Consider the following 21,442-nt stretch of genomic DNA (forward strand, 5'->3'; position numbering starts at 1 on the left):
GAATTCCAGTTAGGATCCCCAAATTAAGGGTCCAACACCTGGAAAATATCATCCTTATAAATAATGTAGGTGTTCTGCAGCGTTTTCTAAATAATAATCAATATCATATTTCCTGTGACTGTCTTTGTCAAATCCGACATATAGTAAACATACTTTATTTGGTAGGTTTCCCCGAGAGGAAATTTACTTACACTTACCAAGTGCTTTATGACCTATAGTAATAATAACTTCTAACCTGGCATCCTGGCCTCTCCTGTGTTCACTGTGAGATAATCCCACTTTCCAAATGAATTTTCTCATTAAATGTTATTTCGATCCCAATTATTGCCATAAGTTGGTGACATTGTGCTACAGGATTTTTTTTTTTTTAATTGGTTAGGCTTCATATCTTCTTGGCATGTAGTTTTCTCAGGGGATTAAGAAAGGGTGACAGAAAAATACAACCTAAGTTCTCTCAAATCAGAAGATCTGTTTCTGTTCTTTACAGAATATATGTTTTTTAATAGAGAAGACATCATAAAACTTCAGAAAGGTTGACATCTTTAGGATTGCATGCTAATTATAAAAAAATTACTTAAGATCTTTCACTATAGTTGAATTTTTATAAGGATATACATTTTTTAAATATATTCTCCATGAAATAGGTATAAAAGTTAAAAGTATAGTTCTTTTGAGATAAATCAAATTACCAATTTTTTAACTTTGTCATTCTTCCTAAATAGCATTTCTGACCAAATTTAGTTAAAATTGAGAAAAAATCTGCTTGAGAAAACAACCCTTTTGCATTATGTCTACTTTTTAAATATTTTTCACTGATTACTTTAAAGTTAAAAACACAAAAAATTTTGCATGAATGCCTTTGTGGAAGATAAAAGTAATTATCTTTGAGCTAATGTTCGATTCTTTTATTTCATTCATTTGTAATTTGGTATTAATAATTTAGTTACCAGATCATGTATATCCATTATTCTCAACATATTTTATGAGTAACAATTTGTATAACATTTTTAAAGTTGTTAGTCATGTTTCAATTTTTCTTCTACATCTTCCTCATTTGGATTTTAGTTACCTTAACCAAGGGAAATTCAATTCCTAAGTTTCAGCATTTTTTTTTTAAAAGAAACATTATTTAGTTGAATACTTTGCCATGTTGTATGACCAATTGTTTTGGGTTCTACATGTAATTTGGGGGTTATGCAATGATACCAGGAAGATCATGCTGAACTTTGTAACTATAATTTTTAGTTCTTGCTAAGATACCTTGCATGTTTTTATAACACTAGGATTGGATTCCCCAATTGCAATTCATAGTGTACCCTTTTGGTGGGATCATTGCTTACTAGATATTATACATACATTTCTTTGTATCTTTTGCTTTTACTTCAGAGTTTTTAAAGAAGGTGAATTTTTTAGTTTTCCTCATAGTCTTTGAAGTATAGAGCCATAGATTCTAATGGATCATGTGACATTCAGTGTACTGATGAACACATCTGTTGTCCTGCTGTCCATAAAACATTTGCATTTTAATAAGCAGTACTTAACATTCAGCAAGCTGGTGGTGCTGAGGTTTCTTATTTTGTTTTTACCTTCTAGGCTGTACAGGCAACACTATTTTAGTACTTGTCCTGGATGGAAATGAATTTGAAGCTAGTTATTATGTACCTAAAATAATATTTATGGTTATTAAGGCAATTAAATGTGAATGAATGGGCAGTTTACTCTGTCTTAGCCTTGCTTCTTTGAATAATGTCAATGTTCTTAACAAAGATAATGATGTAGTTAGCCTCTCCTTTATTTTAACTTTAGGTCCTTAAAATAAGATTTTTTTTACTAAAATTAACTAAGACCTCCTGTTTCCAATTTTGTAAGCCAGAAATACTGACATCTTCACAGTTTATTTTATTGGAGTAAGAAAGGTAGAGGAGAAAAAGAAGACAACAAATTATTAGCAGCAAACATATTTTAGACCATGTGTACAGAACACTGTCCAAAAATCTACAATTATAAGGCCTTAAATGAACTTGGCATTGGGGAAAAAAAACATATTTACAATACATTATGCATGTGTTTGGCAATTTAAGAGCAACTGTGAAACAGCATGTTGAAGCAAACAAGGTTACATAGTTTGAAAGAGAGAAAAAGTTACTGTTTTTGTTATATTCCACAGATACAAAGAGACAAGTTGCAAAAAATGAATTTGTTCAATCTTCATAGACTTTGATTTTTTTGTTTACTAATGGTGTTTTAATCTTCACATCTTGTCTACATTGTTATCGGTCCCTTTCTCCGTCTGCCTTGTCCCTCACTTCTGAATTGGTTTGATTGTCTTTGAAAAAGGCTACCTGAATCCTGTCCTTGGCAATCACTAGTCTGCTCAGCTTTCTCTGAATAAATAAATAGAAGGATTTTTCATGAGAAGCCAAAGAAGTGGAGTGAGGTAGAAAAGCATTGTATGTGAACTGAACAGTGTTTCAGAAGTAGAACTCATCATCTTAAAGTCCCTGCAATTGCGTACACCCTAATGGCCAGACTCACAGCTGCCCCTTCCCCCATTTTCCCAGTACAGTTACGAGCTAATGTTAGGTCAGATCGGTTATTTACAGGCTTTTTCTTAAACTATTGTCAGAAAAAGTCTTTATTTTTTATTTATTTTTTTTTTTTGAGACAGAGTCTCACTTTGTTGCCCAGGCTAGAGTGAGTGCCGTGGCGTCAGCCTAGCTCACAGCAACCTCAAACTCCTGGGCTCAAGCAATCCTCCTGCCTCAGCCTCCCGAGTAGCTGGGACTACAGGCATGCGCCACCATGCCCAGCTAATTTTTTCTCTTTATATATATTAGTTGGCCAATTAATTTCTATTTATAGTAGAGACGGGGTCTCGCTCTTGCTCAGGCTGGTTTCGAACTCCTGACCTCAAACAATCCGCCCGCCTCGGCCTCCCAGAGTGCTGGGATTACAGGCGTGAGCCACCGCGCCCAGCCAAAAGTCTTTATTTTAATATTTATTCTAGGATAACAATTTGGCAGTTCTGTATTTAGAGTAATTTCTCTGTGCATTTGGAAGACATTGCTCATTGTTTTGTACCCATTGGGGTACCTAATGCCACACTAATTCTTGACAATTTGAATATGGTCTCCCTCCCTCTTTTTCTCCTTTAGTTTTTAGGACCTTCTTTGTTTCCATTGTTTTGAAATTCCAGTCATATGCTATGATGTGCAGTTTTTCTTTGTTTTCTGGATTCTTGGTTGTGGGGGGATCTTTCTGGAAATTCATGTTTTTCAGTTTTGAGAATTTTTCTTTGAAATAATTCTTTAATGCCTATCTTTCTCCCCTCTAATTTCTTTCTTCTTTAAAAAAAATCTTGTATTAGACTTTGTGGACCAGTTCTCTAATTGTCATTTTTCTACTGTTTTTCCATCTCTTTGTCTTTTTTGCTCCACTTTCTGGGAAAGTTCTTCAAATTTATTTTCCAATCCTTTCATTGGATTTTTCATTTCTGCTATCATATTAATATTCTCATTTCCTGAATTCTTTTTTTATTCTCCAATATTTTTTTCTATATGGCCTCCTCCTTGTTTCATAGCTGAAATATATTTAACCTTTCTCCATTAGCTTAGTAATTGTAATGTTTTAGAAGTTTTCTTCTCATCCCTGGCTCCTTTTTCTTCTTTGCTTATCATTTTGGTGGCTCTCTCTAATGATCTTTGGCAAAGCATTTATATTTAAAAGTGAGACATTGAAGAGCTGATCAGAAAGAAGTTCTATTTAATTGGATTGGGTTTTGTTGACTGGTTGCTTCCTTTTAGGGTGTTCCAACTGGGCTGTTTTTTGGGGGAATAATTCCCAAGTGTTGGTATCTGTGGGTCATTTTTTTTTTTTTTTTTTTTTTTTTTGAGACAGAGTCTCGCTTTGTTGTCCAGGCTAGAGTGAGTGCCGTGGCGTCAGCCTAGCTCACAGCAACCTCAAACTCCTGGGCTCGAGTGATCCTTCTGCCTCAGCCTCCCGAGTAGCTGGGACTACAGGCATGCACCACCATGCCCGGCTAATTTTTTTATATATATATCAGTTGGCCAATTAATTTCTTTCTATTTATAGTAGAGACGGGGTCTCGCTCTTGCTCAGGCTGGTTTTGAACTCCTGACCTTGAGCAATCCGCCCGCCTCGGCCTCCCAAGAGCTAGGATTACAGGCGTGAGCCACAGCGCCCGGCCCTGTGGGTCATTTTTTCTTTATGCTTTTCAGTTTCTCCTGAGATTAACCCTCCAATATGTATCCTGGGTCTCTGAGCTGATTAAGGGAATGAGTCCAGAGATTCCAGTGTTGAGCATCAAGACACTTATGCCGTGCTCTCTTTCAGTGTAACACTCTCCTCCTCAGCTGTGCCTTCTAATCCCAAGGCTAGAGTCTCTCTGGCTCATCCTTTTGAGAGTGAACATCTCTATCCTTCTGCCAAGGTGGAGGAGGGCACATACTGGGCTGAGTGGGGGACTGTACCCCCGCTTTCTAATACCTGGTGCATCTCACACATACAGCTTGCTGGAGTTCTAGCGTACAAGCTCATTAGCTTCTCTTCTTCCCCCACTTCTAGCTTAGGGTCCAGCCTTTTCTGGTCTCTGAGTTTTCTGATCTATTTCTATGGCTTTAAATTCCAGTTATATACTTACAGTTCCCAAATGTGCATCTTTACCGTTAATCCAGACTCATAAATCCATGTGTCTACTTGAAACCTCCACTTGGATAATGAATGGGCATCTCAAACTTACCAGATCTGAGAGGGAGCTCCTGGTGAGCTCCCTGAAACCTCCCTGCAGTCTTTCCCACTTCAGTAAATGGTAGAAGGTTGATTTCTTCAACCTAATAATGGGCATTGATGAAAAAGTTAGAGCCAAAGTCATACTTACTGGTGAAAGACTGGATACTTTTTCACTAAGATCAGGAAAATGACAAGGATGTCCACTCTCACCTTTATTTAACCTTGTACTGTAGGTCCTAGCCAGTGCAGTAAGTTAAGAAAAAGAAATTTTAAAAATCCAGACTTTAAAAGAAGATTTAAAACTGTCTTTTTAATTCTTTTAACTATTTGCATAAGATATCATATGTTTAAAAAGTCCTAATGAAGCTACAAAAACATCTAAAAAATGAGTGTAGCAAGATCATAGGATACAAGGTCAGCATATAACAATTTTTTTATATTCTTGCTATGAACATTCAGGAGATTATAAAATAATACTATTAAGGTCATTAAATATGAAATATCTGATTTTGAATCAAAAGTTTAATTTATTATATCTCAAACAAGCAGTACAATTAATCAAAGTATATGCCTAAACTATAGACACAATTTTGCCATCTTAATGGTAGCTTGTTTATGCCAGCAGCGAAGAAGCCTGAACAGTGAGTGGTGAAGAAATCCCAAAAGGCATTTTCCACAGCTTGTTGAGAATTGAATATTTTTCCTTGCAAGACGTGGTCCAATGCCTGGAAGAAGTGGTAGTCGGTTGGTACAAGGTCTGGTGAATACAATGGATGAAAGAGTTTCCAAGTCCAGCCTCTGTAGTTAGAGCAGCGTTGTTTGTGCAACATGTAGTCGAATGTTGTCTTGCAAGAGGATTGGCCTGTCTCTATTGACCAATCTCAGCTGCTTAATTGCAAGCATCCTCATCATTTTGTCCAATACAGTAGGCATCCACTGTAATTGATTGACCAGGTTTCATGAAGCTATAGCAGATAATACCAGCAGTAGACCACCAAACAAACACCATGAGCTTTTTTTGATGAATATTCAGTTGGGAACTGTGTTTTGGCACTTATTCTTTATCCAACCATTTGCTGAATACTTCATTGTCAAAAAGAATCCATTTTTCATCACGTGTAACAATACAGTGTAGAAATGGTTCACCATTATGCCGTGACAGCAAAGTAAGGTAAGCCTCAAGATGAATTCTCTTCTGATGCTCATTTAATTCATGCACTACTTATCTATCCAGCTTCTTTACCTTGCCCATTTCAGATGGTCCAATATTGTTGGAATAGTAACGTCAAACCTTGCTGCTAATTCACAGTTAGGTTGAGATGAATTTGCTTCCACTACAGCTTTTAGTTCATCATTGTCTACCTTGTTCTCAGGTCGCCCATATGGCTCATTTTCCAGATTAATTCATTCACCAGAACAGAACTTCTCAAACCATCAACACACTATACCTTCATTAGCCACATCCTTCCCAAAAACTTTGTTGGTATTTCAAGCTATCTGCGTGCCATTGGTTCCACAATGGAACTCATTCAAAAATAACACAAATTTTTTACTTATCCATGGTTTCACAAAAATTGCTCTAAAAAATTTTGAAGGATAATAACAAGCCAAATTGTGCATTTGAAATAATGAGGATGTACCTTCACAATAAAAATAAGAAGTGTCAAAGTGAAATGTCGGAGATATCAGCTGTCAAACTTAGTACTCAATTCAGATGTTTCATACATAATCTAATATTTTCAGTAGCAAAAAATATGAAACAACTTAGGGATAAATTAAAATACATGCAAGACGTATACACTGAAAGCTATAAAACATTGCTGAAAGAAATTAAAGAAGAGCTAAATAAACAGGGTTATTTTGTACTCATCCATCAGAGACATAGTATTGTTAAGATCTTAAAATTGAACTATACATTTAACACAGTCCTAATCAAAATCTTACCAGGCTATTTGATGGAAATTGACAAGTTGATTCTAAAATTTATATGGAAATTAAATATCTATGTGCAGAAAAACAAAGCACAGAAATGTGTATTATCTCAAAAAGGGTCATAGACCCAATGTAAGAGTTAAAACTATAACACTTCTAGAAGAAATCACAGGAGAAAATCTTTGATATCTTGAGTTAGACAAAGATTTTTTAAGACACAAAAAATACAAACTGTTTAATGAATTAGACTTTATGAAATTAAAAATTCTGCTCTTTAGAAGACACAGTTAAGAAGATGAAAAGACAAACTGCCCCCACTCCCCCGCCACCAGGCCACAGACTGGGAGAAAATCCTTAGAAAACTTATACCTGATAATAAGAATTTGTATCCAGAATATATAAAGAACTCTTACAACTCAAGAAGAAGAAAAACAACCCATTTTTTAAATGGACAAAAGATTTGAATAGACATTTTCACCAAAGAAAACATAAGAGCACTGGAAAACTCATTAGAAAAATGCAAATTAAAACCACAGAGAAAATTACTTCACATCTACTAGAATGGCTAAAATTAAAAATACTTTAAAACTGGCCGGGCGCTGTGGCTCACGCCTGTAATCCTAGCTCTTGGGAGGCCGAGGCGGGCGGATTGCTCAAGGTCAGGAGTTCAAAACCAGCCTGAGCAAGAGCGAGACCCCGTCTCTACTATAAATAGAAAGAAATTAATTGGCCAACTGATATATATATAAAAAATTAGCCGGGCATGGTGGCGCATGCCTGTAGTCCCAGCTACTCGGGAGGCTGAGGCAGGAGGATCGCTTGAGCCCAGGAGTTTGAGGTTGCTGTGAGCTAGGCTGACGCCACGGCACTCACTCTGGCCTGGACAACAAAGCGAGACTCTGTCTCAAAAAAAAACAACAAAAAAAAAAATACTTTAAAACCAAATGCTAGCAAGAATATGCCACAGTGTAGCAGTTTTTTATAGAGCTAAACAAATAGCATACAATCCAGCAATCCCAATCATAGGTATTTATTCAAGAGAAATGAAAACACGTTCACAGAAAAACCTGTACAAGAATATTTATAGCATCTTTACTCATAATAGCCCAACAATAGAAACAACCTAAATGTCCATCAACTAGTAAATAAAGAAATTGAAGTATATCCATACAGTGGAAAACTACTCAACAATGAAAAGGAATGAATTACTGATATACAAAACAACACACACGCATTTGAAAAACATTGTGCTGAGTACTAGGAGGTACCGTGTTTCCTTGAAAATAAGACAAGGTCTTATATTTATTTTTCCTCAAGAAGACACCCTAGGGCTTATTTTCAGGGGATGTGTTATTTTCCCCTCAAAGCCTCAGCTTGCAGCATGCACAGGGTGGCTGGGACCTGACAGGGGGAGCTGACCTTGTTGGTGGGGCTGCCCACACCTTTCCGGTTACCTCCGGGATAGTAGCTGTCACGATGGGGCAGATGAGAAGGGCTGCTTGCTGTCTTTACCGCTCCTCGACGAAATGCATGGGTTGTCCAGATATGCTGCGCAGCCATCACTAGGTCTTATTTTCGGGGTAGGGCTTATATTGCACAAATGCTTAGAAATCCTGCTAGGGCTTATTTTATGGGTAGGTCTTATTTTTGGGGAAACACGGTAGATGCAAGAAGAGTAAATATGGTGTGATTCCATTGAAATTCTAGAAAAGACAAAACTGTAGTGACATGAAGCAGATCTGTGGTTGCCTGGAGGGTAGGCTTGGGGGGAAGGTATTGGAAGAGAAGATTGAGTATATAAAAGAGCAAGAAGGAACTTTTGGGGGTAATGAAATGTTTTATATCATTATTGTGGTGGTAGTTACATTAATGTTTACATTTTTCAAAAAAACAGTTTTATTTAAAGATTTATATAAAGACTATTCCTCAATAAAGATGATTTAAAATAATGTCACTAGTAGCATAAGACTATATTTAAGTACCAAATGGGTAGTAGAGGAGTTAGTGTGGTTCTTTTCACTATACAATGTAACTTTGACGTTGGGTTAACTACCCAACTCTCTATACCTACGTTTTTTGTCTGTAAATAGTCTATTCCATTTCTTTTGTGGAGTAAAGTTACTTCTCATTTGCCCTATGACTACTGTTATGAGTGTGTTAGAGGGAAGGACTGAGGCATGGAGAGAAGCTGATTCAAAGTTGCGAGGATTGGCAAGGCTCTTATAGGAGATGTCTGAAACTTTCAAAGAGGGACCTCCACACACCACCTCCCAGTACGTAACCTTCTTTCTGTGTTGCCTTCCCTTCAGAATATTACTCTGCTCCCAGCAACGCCTCATTTCTTTAAAGAATCTATGCCTATTTTCTATACTTTCTCAAATCGTACTTATTTCTTAACCACTGCAGTCCAGCTTCTGCCACCTCCTCCCCTCTGAAAACGGATAAGGTCACCATTGATATGTTTTCTTGTGCCAAATGCAGTGACTATGTTTCATTTTGTAAATACTACTTTACCTTTTGACAGCTTTTAACAGTCGTGATTATTCCCTCCTTGAAATAAATCTCTTGGCTTCCAAAATGTCTTTCATTTCTAGTTCTTCTCCTATTTCTTTAAGCAGCCTTTATTGGCTACCTTTGTTCTGTCCATTTTTAGCTTTGGTGTTTCTCAGAGATCTGTCCTTATAGTTCTATTGATTGATTGATTGATTGATTGACAGAGTCTCACTCTGTTGCCCGGGCTACAGTGCTGTGGCATCAGCCTAGCTCACAGCAACCTCAAAGTCCTGGGTTCAAGCGATCCTCCTGCCTCAGCCTCCCCAGTAGCTGGGCCTACAGGCCTGTACCACCACGCCCGGCTAATTTTTTCTATTTTTTTTTAGTTGTCCAGCTGATTTCTTTCTATTTTTGGTAGAGACAGGGTCTCACTCTTGCTGAGGCTGGTCTCAAACTCCTGACCTCAAGTGATCCTCCCCCCTCGGCCTCCCAGAGTGCTAAGATTACAGGCGTGAGCCACCACTATAGTTCTTTTCTTATCCTTTAGTGATAAGGATATACTTTTATAATCACAGCTGATGGAGGTAACCCTAAAATTTTTCCTCACCCCTCTGTTGAGAACCAGATTAGTATTTCTAAACTGCCCTTCTGATTATTTCTAACCATCTCCACCTGTTGTTGTTCCCAAAATCCTGTAGGTTTCCTAGAAGAATTGTTAAGAGTGCAGATTCTGGAGCCACTCCAGAATTTCAATCCTGACTCCAGCACTTAGTAACTAGATGAATTACTGTGCCTGGATGAATTATTTAACCTCTCTGTGCTTCAATTCCATCATCTCTTTAAAATAAAAAAGGAGGAGGGATGTGGAGTAGATAATAGCAGTATCTACCTTACATGATTCTTTGATGGAAAATGCCTGGTATACAGTAAGCACTATATAAGTCATGGCTGCTGCTACTGCTGCTATTAATTTCTTTGTCTTCATAAGGGTTTCCTCCTTCTCCTTCAACTCTTCTATATTCTTAGCATGTTCAAGCACTAAGTTTCCCAAGTTAGAAACCTCAGTTATCTGTGATTTTCTTCTTTGACTCTCTATGTTGTCTCTCTTGTCTGCCAAATAGCTCACACTTGCTTTAATTTAAAGACTCTCTGTCAAAGGTTGTCTCTGTTTCTCCTCTGGTTCTCCTTCTCTCCAGGGACAGAGGAATCTTTCTAAGACAAATTTAATTGTTATGCTTAGGTCAGTGGTTTTCAGACTTTGGTTCTAGGAGCCCTGGGGTTTCATGGCAGAGGAACTCTATGGCCACCATAGATGGAAGAGCATGGGGAAGAGGCTAAGGAGTAATCAGCCGTCCTTCCTGTTGTCCCTGCTTCCCACCTCTTACCTGAATGCCAAAACACAGCAGCTTTGCTTTGTCACTTTCTCAGATTGCAGTCCTGCTGTCGTAGAATACCTCTGGCTTGCAGGATGAAGTCCAAGGTCTCAGTAAGACCTAAGAGGTGTGCTGTATGAACTATCCTCACTGCTGGCCAGTCTTATCACTTTGCTGTGTACTCAACGTTTGATGTACCTGCAGGCAGTGCTGTTTCCTGCACCCACAGGATACATGTTTCTCTGCCTTAGCTTCCGCTTTTTGCTCTGCCCAAATTACCTTTATACCATCGCTTGTTTTGCTTAGCGAACTCCTAATTATTCTTTAAGATGCAGCTGAGACATCATCTCCAGAAATGATTTCCTGTTTCTACCTTCAGTTACAGTTGGGAAGCACTCACCTGTGTCCCCATAACATTCCCTGTTCACCTTCAGCCTGTTTAGGTGTATCCTTCCTGATTTGACTGCACTCTCCTGGGCAAACCAAAAACTGTATCACTTTTGCTTTCTATTGCATCTCAGACAACTTTCACAGTGCCTGGCACATAGTAGGCTGTTGGTAAATATTTGACTTACTGTCTATCTCAGTGACTTAAGATGAAATGCAAACCTTTTAGCAGCGTATGTGAGACCTTTTTTAATCTGGCCTCTACTTGTCTTGCCAGCTCCTGCCACCTCTCACCCCCACCCCCATGGGCTTTCCCCATTCTTGTAAGCTCTGGATATTTCCCTGGAGTCTCTCCATGCCTTTTTAATACACTCGTCCCCCTTTCTTAATTGTTCTTTCTCTCCTTTTACTTTTCCAAACTAGCAAACTCCCTAACCTTCCAGGCCACATTCAAGATAGATTTCCTCTGGGGAATGCACCTGACCTTCCTCTGTGCTCCCACCACACTCTGTTCAGACCCAGAGCATTCTCTGATTTCAGTACTGTAGATATTTTTTTTCTTATCCCATTAGACTTGAGTTCGTTGGGGGCAGGGAACCATGTCGCTTTCATCATTTTGTAAGACGGATGTTCCATTAGCTTTGCACTCCATACGGAATAAAGGCCAAGGCTTTTGATGTGCCATAAGTAGCCCTTCACAGCCTGGCTTCAAACTGTCTTCATCCTGGTCTCATCTCCTGCCACCATCTGTGCTCCCTACACTGCAGCCATTTTCACCAGCTTGTGATTTTCTCAGCATGTTCCAGTTTGGACTGACCACAGTTACTCTATTTACATGCTTCTTTCCTTTGTGAAATGCTATCTGCTGGCAGGGGCTCTGTTTTCTTCAGGGAAGCATGTTCTTTTTATCAGATTTTTAAAGTGTATATAATATTTCAGGCATACACAAAAAATTGTACTATAGCAGTCCCCTGTGTTTGTAGTCAGTGTTACCAGAAGAACATTTTATACATACTGTATGTGTATGTGTGCACATATGTGTATGTACATATATGTAGAGAGAGCGTGCACACACACTTACATGAAAGCTGAATCCCTTATTTCTTCCTCCCTGGTTCCATTTTCTTTCTTCCTTCCTCAGAGAATAATGACTATCCTAAATATAGGGTTTATTATTTCCATATGTATTTTATTTACTTTATATTAATGTTTTATCTATAAAATATAATATTTTCTATCTTTAAAATATATAAATAATACACCTTGTTCACATTCTATAAGGATCCTTGCTTATTTTTTGTTCAACATCACTTTTGAGTTTTATTCATATTGAAACTTATTGCTTTAGATAATTTTGAATTGCTATATAGTATTTCATATATAAACAGCTCGTAGTTTATCCATTCTATTCTTGATTAGTATTTTGGTTGTTTTCAGTTTTTCGTTGTTAAGTCAATTTCTAATGAATGTTCTTGTACAAAAAGAAAAACGAATCTCTTTCTAATTTAAAAAAAGTATCCTACCAAATATATCCTGACTAAGTGAATATTAAGCAAACTTGAAGATCAATTTCACTTATTTTTAAAGTCAGATTTCCCCATTTATATACAGACATGTGTCTCTGTTACTTACTCTTACTAGCATTAAGCTAAGTACTTTGGGTGCAAAGTTACTTTTTCCACTCAGCAATTTACAAGTCATATATCATAAAGATTTTGGTCATTTTGTCTTAAAAATGCTAAGTGAAAGCCAAATTTAGGATTAAAAAAATTTAAAAGCTCTAGTTATAAGAGCTGAGTAAAAAGCATATTAAATTATATGATAATAACTTAGAATAAGTGTGAATTCTCTGTTTTTCATTCATGATAGAGAACTGCATGTGATCTTGAATTATCTGTTCTTACAGAAAATTTCTTAAAGATAGTGAGGAGAAGTACCTCCAGCCTATTGGGGTTTACCATTTCAACATTTTATGCCCTTAATAGTCAGATTTTCCATTATGCTGAACTGAAATTCCTTATGTTTGAATTGAAGCTTACTTCCTTGTTTAATCTACTACTAGCAAAGAAAACAGATTGTTAGTGTTCTCTTTTAAAATAAATAAATAAACTAGCCTTTCTTCTCCTAAGGAAACAATTTCAAGTGTTTTTTGTTGTATTCTTAGGACTTATTTAATAACTTACTGAAACTGATGAAGAAAGTTACTATGCATTGCCTCTATTGTTCTCTGAAGATGCACTAATAGGATACATACACACACAGAATCCAAATGAATGAATATTAGAATGAGTATCTCAGGTTTGTTGAACCCATACAGCACCTCCTGAGTTCTTATTTTTTGTAAACTCAACAAAATTATGCTATTTAGCTTCACTTGTCCCCATTCTCTTATTAACACCAAGAAGCTTACTTCTTTCTAGCATATTTATTACTTTCTTCTTTTATTTGTGTATCCAGTTTCTGCCTGTGAATCTTGCCATACCCTCTGTTAGAGTTGACTACCAAAGTTGTTTTAATCTACAAAAACTTCTGAAATTCCGTTTATTCCAGAAAGTATACTGCAACCAATTAGAAGCATCTTACTAATTTTCTTCTTTATGCATTTCTATGTAAACATGCTTTATACACAATCCTATTATATTTTTTACCTTTTTCTTGTCATCTCTTGAAATATGATTTGCATATTAAAAATATGTACCCCTAATGCAATTCAGTATTATGTTCAGTTAGTCTTTTACTTAGCAGTTTTACTTAAAGGAATTTATCCTATAGATAGTCTCACTCAGGCATGCTAAAAATTATATACAAGGATATTCATTTGCAGCACTGTTTATAGTGTAAAAAACTAGAAATAATTGCAATGACTGATTAATCACGACCCAATTGAATTATGATATGTCCATATGCTTAGGTGTCAAGTAACATGCACTGAAGTATTTGTTGAATGAATGAATTATTGGGGGGGGGTTGGTTTGTTTTTTAATATATTGTTACATGGAAAAAGTGCAAAGTAAAGACAACTTATTTCATGGAACAAAAATGATGGGTGTATATATGCAATATGTGTTTATATATATGCCTTGATATGCATATAACAGTTCTGGAATCATATACAATGAACTGTTAATATTAGTTACCAGTGGGTCATGGGAATAATGGTGAATGGAAAATATGATGCTTACTTTTAATGTTAAAAAGGAAAAACAAAACAAAGCAAAACTAAACCCCGAATAGAGAAGACCCTCAAAAATAAAATGATTGGAAAAAAACTCACTTACCCTTATAGCTTGAATGTTGTTTCCTGCTTCTTTATATAGTACCTCTGCTTCAGTTTTCTCACTGTGTTACTTTTGCCTGTGTGCTTTGCTTTCTGTTTGGAAATGCTCTGTCTCTCCTCTCTTGCACAAATAAATCTTTCTTCCTTTTCAAGACTCTATCTAGGGCCTAACCACTTCATGAAACTTCACTGGACTATTCCATTTCAAAGAAATCCTTCTTTTAGACACATGCCTAGCATGAATCCAGTATCATGTAATTTCACACTTATTCATTCAGTAATTATGTAATCATTTTTTCTTTCTGTTATAAGTACAGATTTAGAGAATATTCATAACTTCTGTTTTATTTACTTTGTACAACATCTAGTGTTACCAGATAATATTTAAGGAATGTTTTCCTTGATGATGTTAGTTAAAAATTAATCTAGAAAGAATATTTAGTAGCCCTGTTTTCAGTGAATATCCTATTTAAACCATCTGGATTAATTAGAAATTTTCTCAATTGATATTCAAATAGTTTATTTAGAAGACCATCACTAAGAAATACTAGAGCATTGTTTTTGACATTAAAAAATACTACAGGTCATACCTCAAATTTATATAGAAAGTACATGAAGTACATGCAACCAGAATTATCTTTATTTTTAAGTTGCCGTCTAACCCAAAGAAGTCTTTGTTTATGAAATATAATAGATTTAATATTAGGATCATAAATTATAATATGTATGTCTGAAGTTCTATTATTAAGCACATATTTAGGATTGTTATATTTTCTTGGTGAATTGGCTTTCATTATTATAAAATCTCCCTGTTTATCTCTAGTAATGTTCTAAAGCTTACTTTATCTTTTTTTTTTTTTTTTTTTTTTTTTTTTGAGACAGAGTCTCGCTTTCTTGCCTAGGCTAGAGTGAGTGCCGTGGCGTCAGCCTAGCTCACAGCAACCTCAAACTCCTGGGCTCAAGCGATCCTCCTGCCTCAGCCTCCCGAGTAGCTGGGACTACAGGCACAAGCCACCATGCCTGGCTGATTTTTATATATATATATATTAGTTGGCCAATTAATTTCTTTCTATTTTTATGGTAGAGACGGGGTCTCGCTCAGGCTGGTTTTGAACTCCTGACCTTGAGCAATCCGCCCGCCTCGGCCTCCCAGAGTACTAGGATTACAGGCGTGAGCCACCGCGCCCGGCCTAGCTTACTTTATCTTAAATTAATATAGCCACTCCAGCTTCCTTAAGGTTAGTGCTTGCATAGTGTGTCTTTTTTGTATCCTTTTACTGTTAACTTATCTGTGTCTTTTAATTTATAAGTGTGTCTCTTTTAAATAGCACGTAGTTGGCTGGGTCTTGCTTTTTTATCCAATCTGAAAATCTCTGACATTTAACTGTAGTGTTTATAGTCCATTTACATTTAATGTAAATCAGCTTTATTTTTTGAAGATTAGTTGTTTTGCTTTGTTAGGATGCCTCTTAGAATGAAGTAATCTGTTCTAGATTAGAATAGCCCTATTCTTAAATCATGGCCTTTCTGAGAATTCAACTGAGTGCTATGTTTAAGGAGTCTATCCATCAGCTAGTTGGAGCTCTAGTATCCCTCAGTCAGTTATGGCCTCCAGAATCTCTGTTCAGTTTACAGCTCCTGGATAGTTGTTCACTACCACACTTTATGAGGCCTTGCTCTGCACAGTGCAGCTTAGTATTTGCCCATATGCTCAAGAAGACACTGCATTTCTCAACCTCCTTTCTTGTACTTCTATCCTCTCTAGTATTCTGTCCTACAGATTCCAGCTGCCGCAGCATCCTTAAATTTATACCTCTGTCTTCTCAGCCTAGTACAATACTGCTTTGTACTGTTTGGGCCCCACCTTTCTGGACCAGAGTCTAGAATGTGTTCCACCAGGCAGAAGCTCACCATTATAGGTTCATGTATATCTCCCCCTTTTTTAGGGATCATAATCCTGCACCTCAGATGTTATACAACAGTTGTTTCATATATTTTTTTTCAGTTTTTAATTGGTTACAGCAGGAGAACTAGTCCAGTACCAGTTAGTTCATCATGACCAGAACGAGAATCTTATAAAACAGATATTTAAAGTCATTGTTTTTGACACATAAAAATATAACGAATAACAGACTCTGCGTTACACTGGAGAAATATTCTAATCCAGCACACTTGTTTGAAAGATGAGAAGGTACATAAGATCAAGTGATTTGCACTAGACTGCACTGTAAGTTAATTATAAAGTTAGTATATATCCCAGGTTTTCACCACTGTTCTTTCCAGTATAGTAATCTTTTGAAAATTTCTGCTACATTTGAAGCATTTTAAACTGTCCTTTTTTTTAAAGTTTTAGAATTCCTATCATATAAACATCCTCTTCACTCCAGTTTTTTGTTATATAATGGTATTGTTAATTCTACTGTTAACATGGGCATGAAAAAATAATCATTTACAAGTATGTTTTAGAATAATTGACATGCTGTGAAACTATATAATTCCATATAAGACCTAGAAAAGGAGACACTTTGTTCTTTTAATATAATTGGGTTTTTGTTTATTTTTTTCAGTTTGTTTTCCTTGCTGTCTAAAAAACACAACAAAGTTCTGGAACAAGCCACACAGTCCTTGAGAGGTTCACTGAGTTCTAATGATGTTCCTCTACCAGATTATGTAAGTAGTTACCTTATTTCATCCATTAAATTTTTTCATTGCTAAATTTATAAATAACAATACCCCTCTATTTTCAAAACCTGTGCTTTGAGAAACCTCTAATATGCAAATAAAGGAATGACATCTCAAATTAAGGGAAAAAATTGTAGGTGATTTTTAACAAGTTCTTGAAGAAAATCAGCTGTAAACCAATGATTGTTAATAATTAGGAATCTCAATATCTGAGTCAAGAAACCCATTCAGACTAATGACACAAAAACAAAAACAAGAAGGGATTTATAGGAAGGATGCAAAGGTTTCTCATTGAACTTAAGGGAAAGAAATATAACTGGATTTCACAGAGAACTAGAACCTGAGATTGAAAAGCCATTGGGTTCAGGAATATCCTGTTTTGGGGGCCATTTAGTTTCTGATCTCTGCTCCATTTTGCTTCTGCTTTGTTCTGCTGTTGCTGTCTACCAACTAGGTTTCTCTGCTTACTTGGACCTAAAATAGCAACCCCAGCTCTTCCCCTTCTTCCCACCAACCTATAACATGTTCTTGTGAGTGTAGTGCCTTAAGCTAACCAGAGTCCTGAAATCCTAATTCTCAATTCCTGGGAAGGAGAATTTCATTGCTGTGCTGTCATCAGTCTGCAATTCTAGTCTTATCAGCCATGGTCAGAAGAAAACAGCAGGAACATGTTGCCTTTGTTCCATCCACTTTAAAGATGAAGAGCTTCTTACAACCTGCTATGGTTTGAATGTCCCCTTCAGAATGACTGTTTTCTTTTTCTTTTTTTCTTGATGAAAAAATGCATGTTGTTTTTAATCACAAACATAATTGAAAAGAACTAAGACAGTTCATTCAGCTGTTACAGGAAACACTCACATTGTTCCTGATAAAAGGAAGGCTCTTAGAATCACATGAAAGTACTGGATGAGGCCAGTCACTGCACAGTGTGGCAGAGAAACAAGCTCCCATTTAGTTGTTTTTAATGGTTTCACAACCATAGCTGTCATGCTGAATCAAGAACATACGAACATAAATGTTTAAAAATTAGACCTTACACCAGTTTCATCTATAGATTAGAGGAGTCAGAGCATCAGACAATATTCCAGACCATAACAGTCTAAATAAGTTGTCTGGTATACACATTAGGGCTTGCAGGAAAATACAAACTGCAGGTAGATCTTTGATGTACAGTTTCTGGAGAGACAACGGTAGAAAACTACACTGTTGAGATGAAAGTCAAGTAGTTGATGATGGTTCTGAGGATACTTTTGGTTAGCAAGCCAGTGAATCAGGCAAATTGGTTAAAGCAGCTACCACATAGCATATATGTATCTAGCTATCTACAAGTGCAACTAATGCCTCCTTCACTTCTGCCTTTAAAATCTCATTAAAGTTAGGCAATTGGTGAATTCTAACAAAGAACTATAAAGGGAATGGACTCTGGGAAATCTAGTTCCCAACATTACCAACATTGACATAATGCAATCCAGAGATCCAATTCCAACTGCAGATTTTATTGTTTTACCATAGGCCTGTCTTCTGAATTCAAACTCAATTATGCATATAATAACCAGAAACCATGACAAAGAGTAAAGGGCAAAAGATGAAAATAATAACTCATGTGAGACTATATGATAAACTTATATACTTATAAATTGATGCCAACTATTTATTGGCAAATAAAGTAAAATAAACTTCTCTGCCCCCAAAAAAAAAAAATCAGTTTTCCACATCAGAAATAAAAATGGAATATACTATATATATATATATATATATATAGTAAGAAATATCTAGAATCTGCCACACAAGGCCAGTAGGATTATCCCAATAATTAACAAAAGCTGTTTTCAATTTCCCATTAATCACAAAACTATTTAAAAACTACATAAAAGTTTAACTTTACATATTAGAAATATATCTCAATTCATCCATAGAGCCAACATGCTTCAATATGGAAGAAAAAATTTATTATCTATCTGACCTAAAAGAAAAACACTGTCTGTTAAATTCATGCACTGTTGCTTTAATGGTAATTATGGAATTTTATCACCTTGACATTTCTTTTCAAGAATAAGAATTAGAAATCTATACTTAATCCCCAATGTGGCAGTATTGAGAGGTGGGGCCTCTCCATTAGATCATAAGGGATCTACCCTTTTGAGTGGATTCTTGCATTCATAATGGATTAGTAGGTTAATGGATTAATGGGTTATCATAGGAGGGAAGCTGGAGGTTTTATAAGAAGAGGAAGAGAGACCTGAGTTAGCATGTTAGCACACTCAGGACCTTGCCATGTGATGCTCTACACCACCTCAGGACACTGCAGAGTCCCCACTACACTAACAAGGTAGCCCTCACCAGATGCACCTCATCATCCTGGGACTTCCCAGCCTCTATAAGTGTGAAAAATAAATCCCCCTTTTATTTTTTTTATAAATTAACCAGTTTTAGATATTCTCTTCTAAGCAACAGAAAGTGGACTAAGACAACACCTGGCCCTAGAAGATGCTGATGGAATAGAATAGAAGCAGCACAGGGCTGAGCATTATATAACACTAGGAAGGAGCATGCACTATGAGTTTTTTTTTTAGGTCAGTGCTGCTATCTGTGTGACAGTTCTTATGTTTTGGAACATGGCTTAGATGAAGATGCTAAAAGTTATTTTGCTGTAAACTAGAGGAGAAGTTCATCACGTTCTAATAAGGACCTCCCTAAATCACCAAACAACAGCATAGTGGCTTGGCATTTAGAAACTTTCTCAGAGAATTTTTAAATTCTGAGTTTGAAGTGGTGATGCATACCAGACAGCAGGAGAGTTGCTTTGCTTGTTTCCTGGGGTTTGTTTCATTTCTAACTGGTTGTGCTGATATGAGACTGTGGGAACAGCACCCAGCCCAGATATCAGTCTCTGATAAACAAAGATAGCTGTATGCAGCCACAACTTGACTGGTGCTATTTATCTTCTGTTTTATTTATTGTATGTGTATGTGTTATGTTATGATCTGTTACCCATTAAGGTATTAAGTTTATAATTCTAAAAAAGTATCTTTGAAGATTTTCCTGCTAAGCTGAATATTCAAAACTTTTTTAAAAAGTAGCATACAACCTCACTTAGTTCTATACTTGCTATGACTGTGATATGAAAAATATTTCTTTCTAATAGCTGTGTTTTGAAAACCCATCTGGGGCCAGGGTAGCAATGGGGATTTATGTTTAGTAAGAATTTGAATTTCGTTCATCTGCAAATGTTTTATTATTTTTATATAATTATGATTTGTATACTATTCCTGTGCCATTTATTCCACAAAAATATGTTGGATTTATATAGTCCTGAAGTTGCCCTAGCAGCTTTCCCCTTTAATCAGAGATCTATAAAATTGATATTTCTTTGAGGAAATAGGTCATACATTTGCCAGTCATGGGGGTGATTATGCAATGATAGAACAGTTTGAATTTGTAACAGCCATGTGAATTCTACTTTTGAACTTTACAGTTTTTAGAGTCACTGATTGACTGTTTTCTTCTTGCATGGACTTTTCACTAAGTAAAAATGAATTTCTTAAAGCATCTGCTTCCTAGAAATACTTGGAAAATTCCATTTGGAATCTGCCACCAACAGTTCTTATTTTAACCTTTGTGTGTATGAGAATTTGTAAATCACAAAATTTTTCAAATGGGTTTATGAACCTGAATTTTGGTGACTTTTGTCAGAGTTAATTGAAGAGGATGGTTAGCACTGATTCAGTAGTATTGATGACTCTGAATCACTCCTGACACAGTTCTGAAAGGTGGTTAAAGAAAACAGCAGTAACCTTAACAATAAGCATAGTATGTTCTTCTTTCATGATAACTCAATGCTTTTCTGGACATTCCTATTTCTCGAAACACTGTGTGTAAGTGATTTACACATTTGAAACCATGCTTTCTTTTAAATTAGTCATTAACTGGGAAAATGAATATGTTCCTCCCTTTTTCTTCCACAGAAGTTTTACTTGCTAAGTAAGTGTCCTTGCCAACAGCTACATAAAATTCTGTGTCCTGGACTAATACTTTAAACCACTTGTTTGTAAAAGATGGAAAAAGAAAATGAAAGAGTCTTAATGCAGCAGATTCCCAGATGTACGCTTTCTATACCAAAATTAAATGAACTGTATTAGTGAAGAGTTTGAATAAATGCTTTAGAATAAGGATATGTTTTTCTTCTCACTGTAATACATAGAGTACTTTCAGTCTACCTAGAGGTTTCTGAGTTTATTAAGAAAATGTTTACCCTGATTATACTGTATATTCACAAGTCAGTTGAGTAACAACATAGAAAGCAAATTGCAAGTTACAAAAACATTAGTATTAGTTCTTTAGTACAACGATGTTTGTCTGAACATCTCAGGGGAAACCTGAAACCTTCAACCAAGTTCTAGATAATGAGGAAACTGCCCTGGCTGCTTAAGGGGAAATAAAACAAAAATTGTTCTCAAGTCTTCTGTGGGGAGAGAGAATGCCCACTACAGAGAGTGGGGTCTCTACAGGGCCAATAAAGATGTTCAGGAAAGCAAGTAAAGTTCAGTTG

The 21,442-nt window shown here is 36.2% G+C and overlaps 1 protein-coding gene across 2 annotated transcripts in view; it reads left to right on the forward strand.

Moving 5' to 3' along the window:
• DYM (dymeclin) overlaps positions 1–21,442 on the forward strand; it is a 351,414-nt gene that overhangs the window by 217,303 nt on the left and 112,669 nt on the right. For both annotated transcript variants that reach the window (XM_075993890.1, XM_012769895.3), the window contains one exon: positions 16,779–16,881. In XM_075993890.1, the coding sequence (XP_075850005.1) occupies positions 16,779–16,881 (103 nt within the window). The remainder of the gene's footprint in view (positions 1–16,778; positions 16,882–21,442) is intronic.

The sequence above is a fragment of the Microcebus murinus genome, chromosome 17, assembly GCF_040939455.1.
Source record: "Microcebus murinus isolate Inina chromosome 17, M.murinus_Inina_mat1.0, whole genome shotgun sequence".
Classification (NCBI taxonomy): Eukaryota; Metazoa; Chordata; class Mammalia; order Primates; family Cheirogaleidae; genus Microcebus; species Microcebus murinus.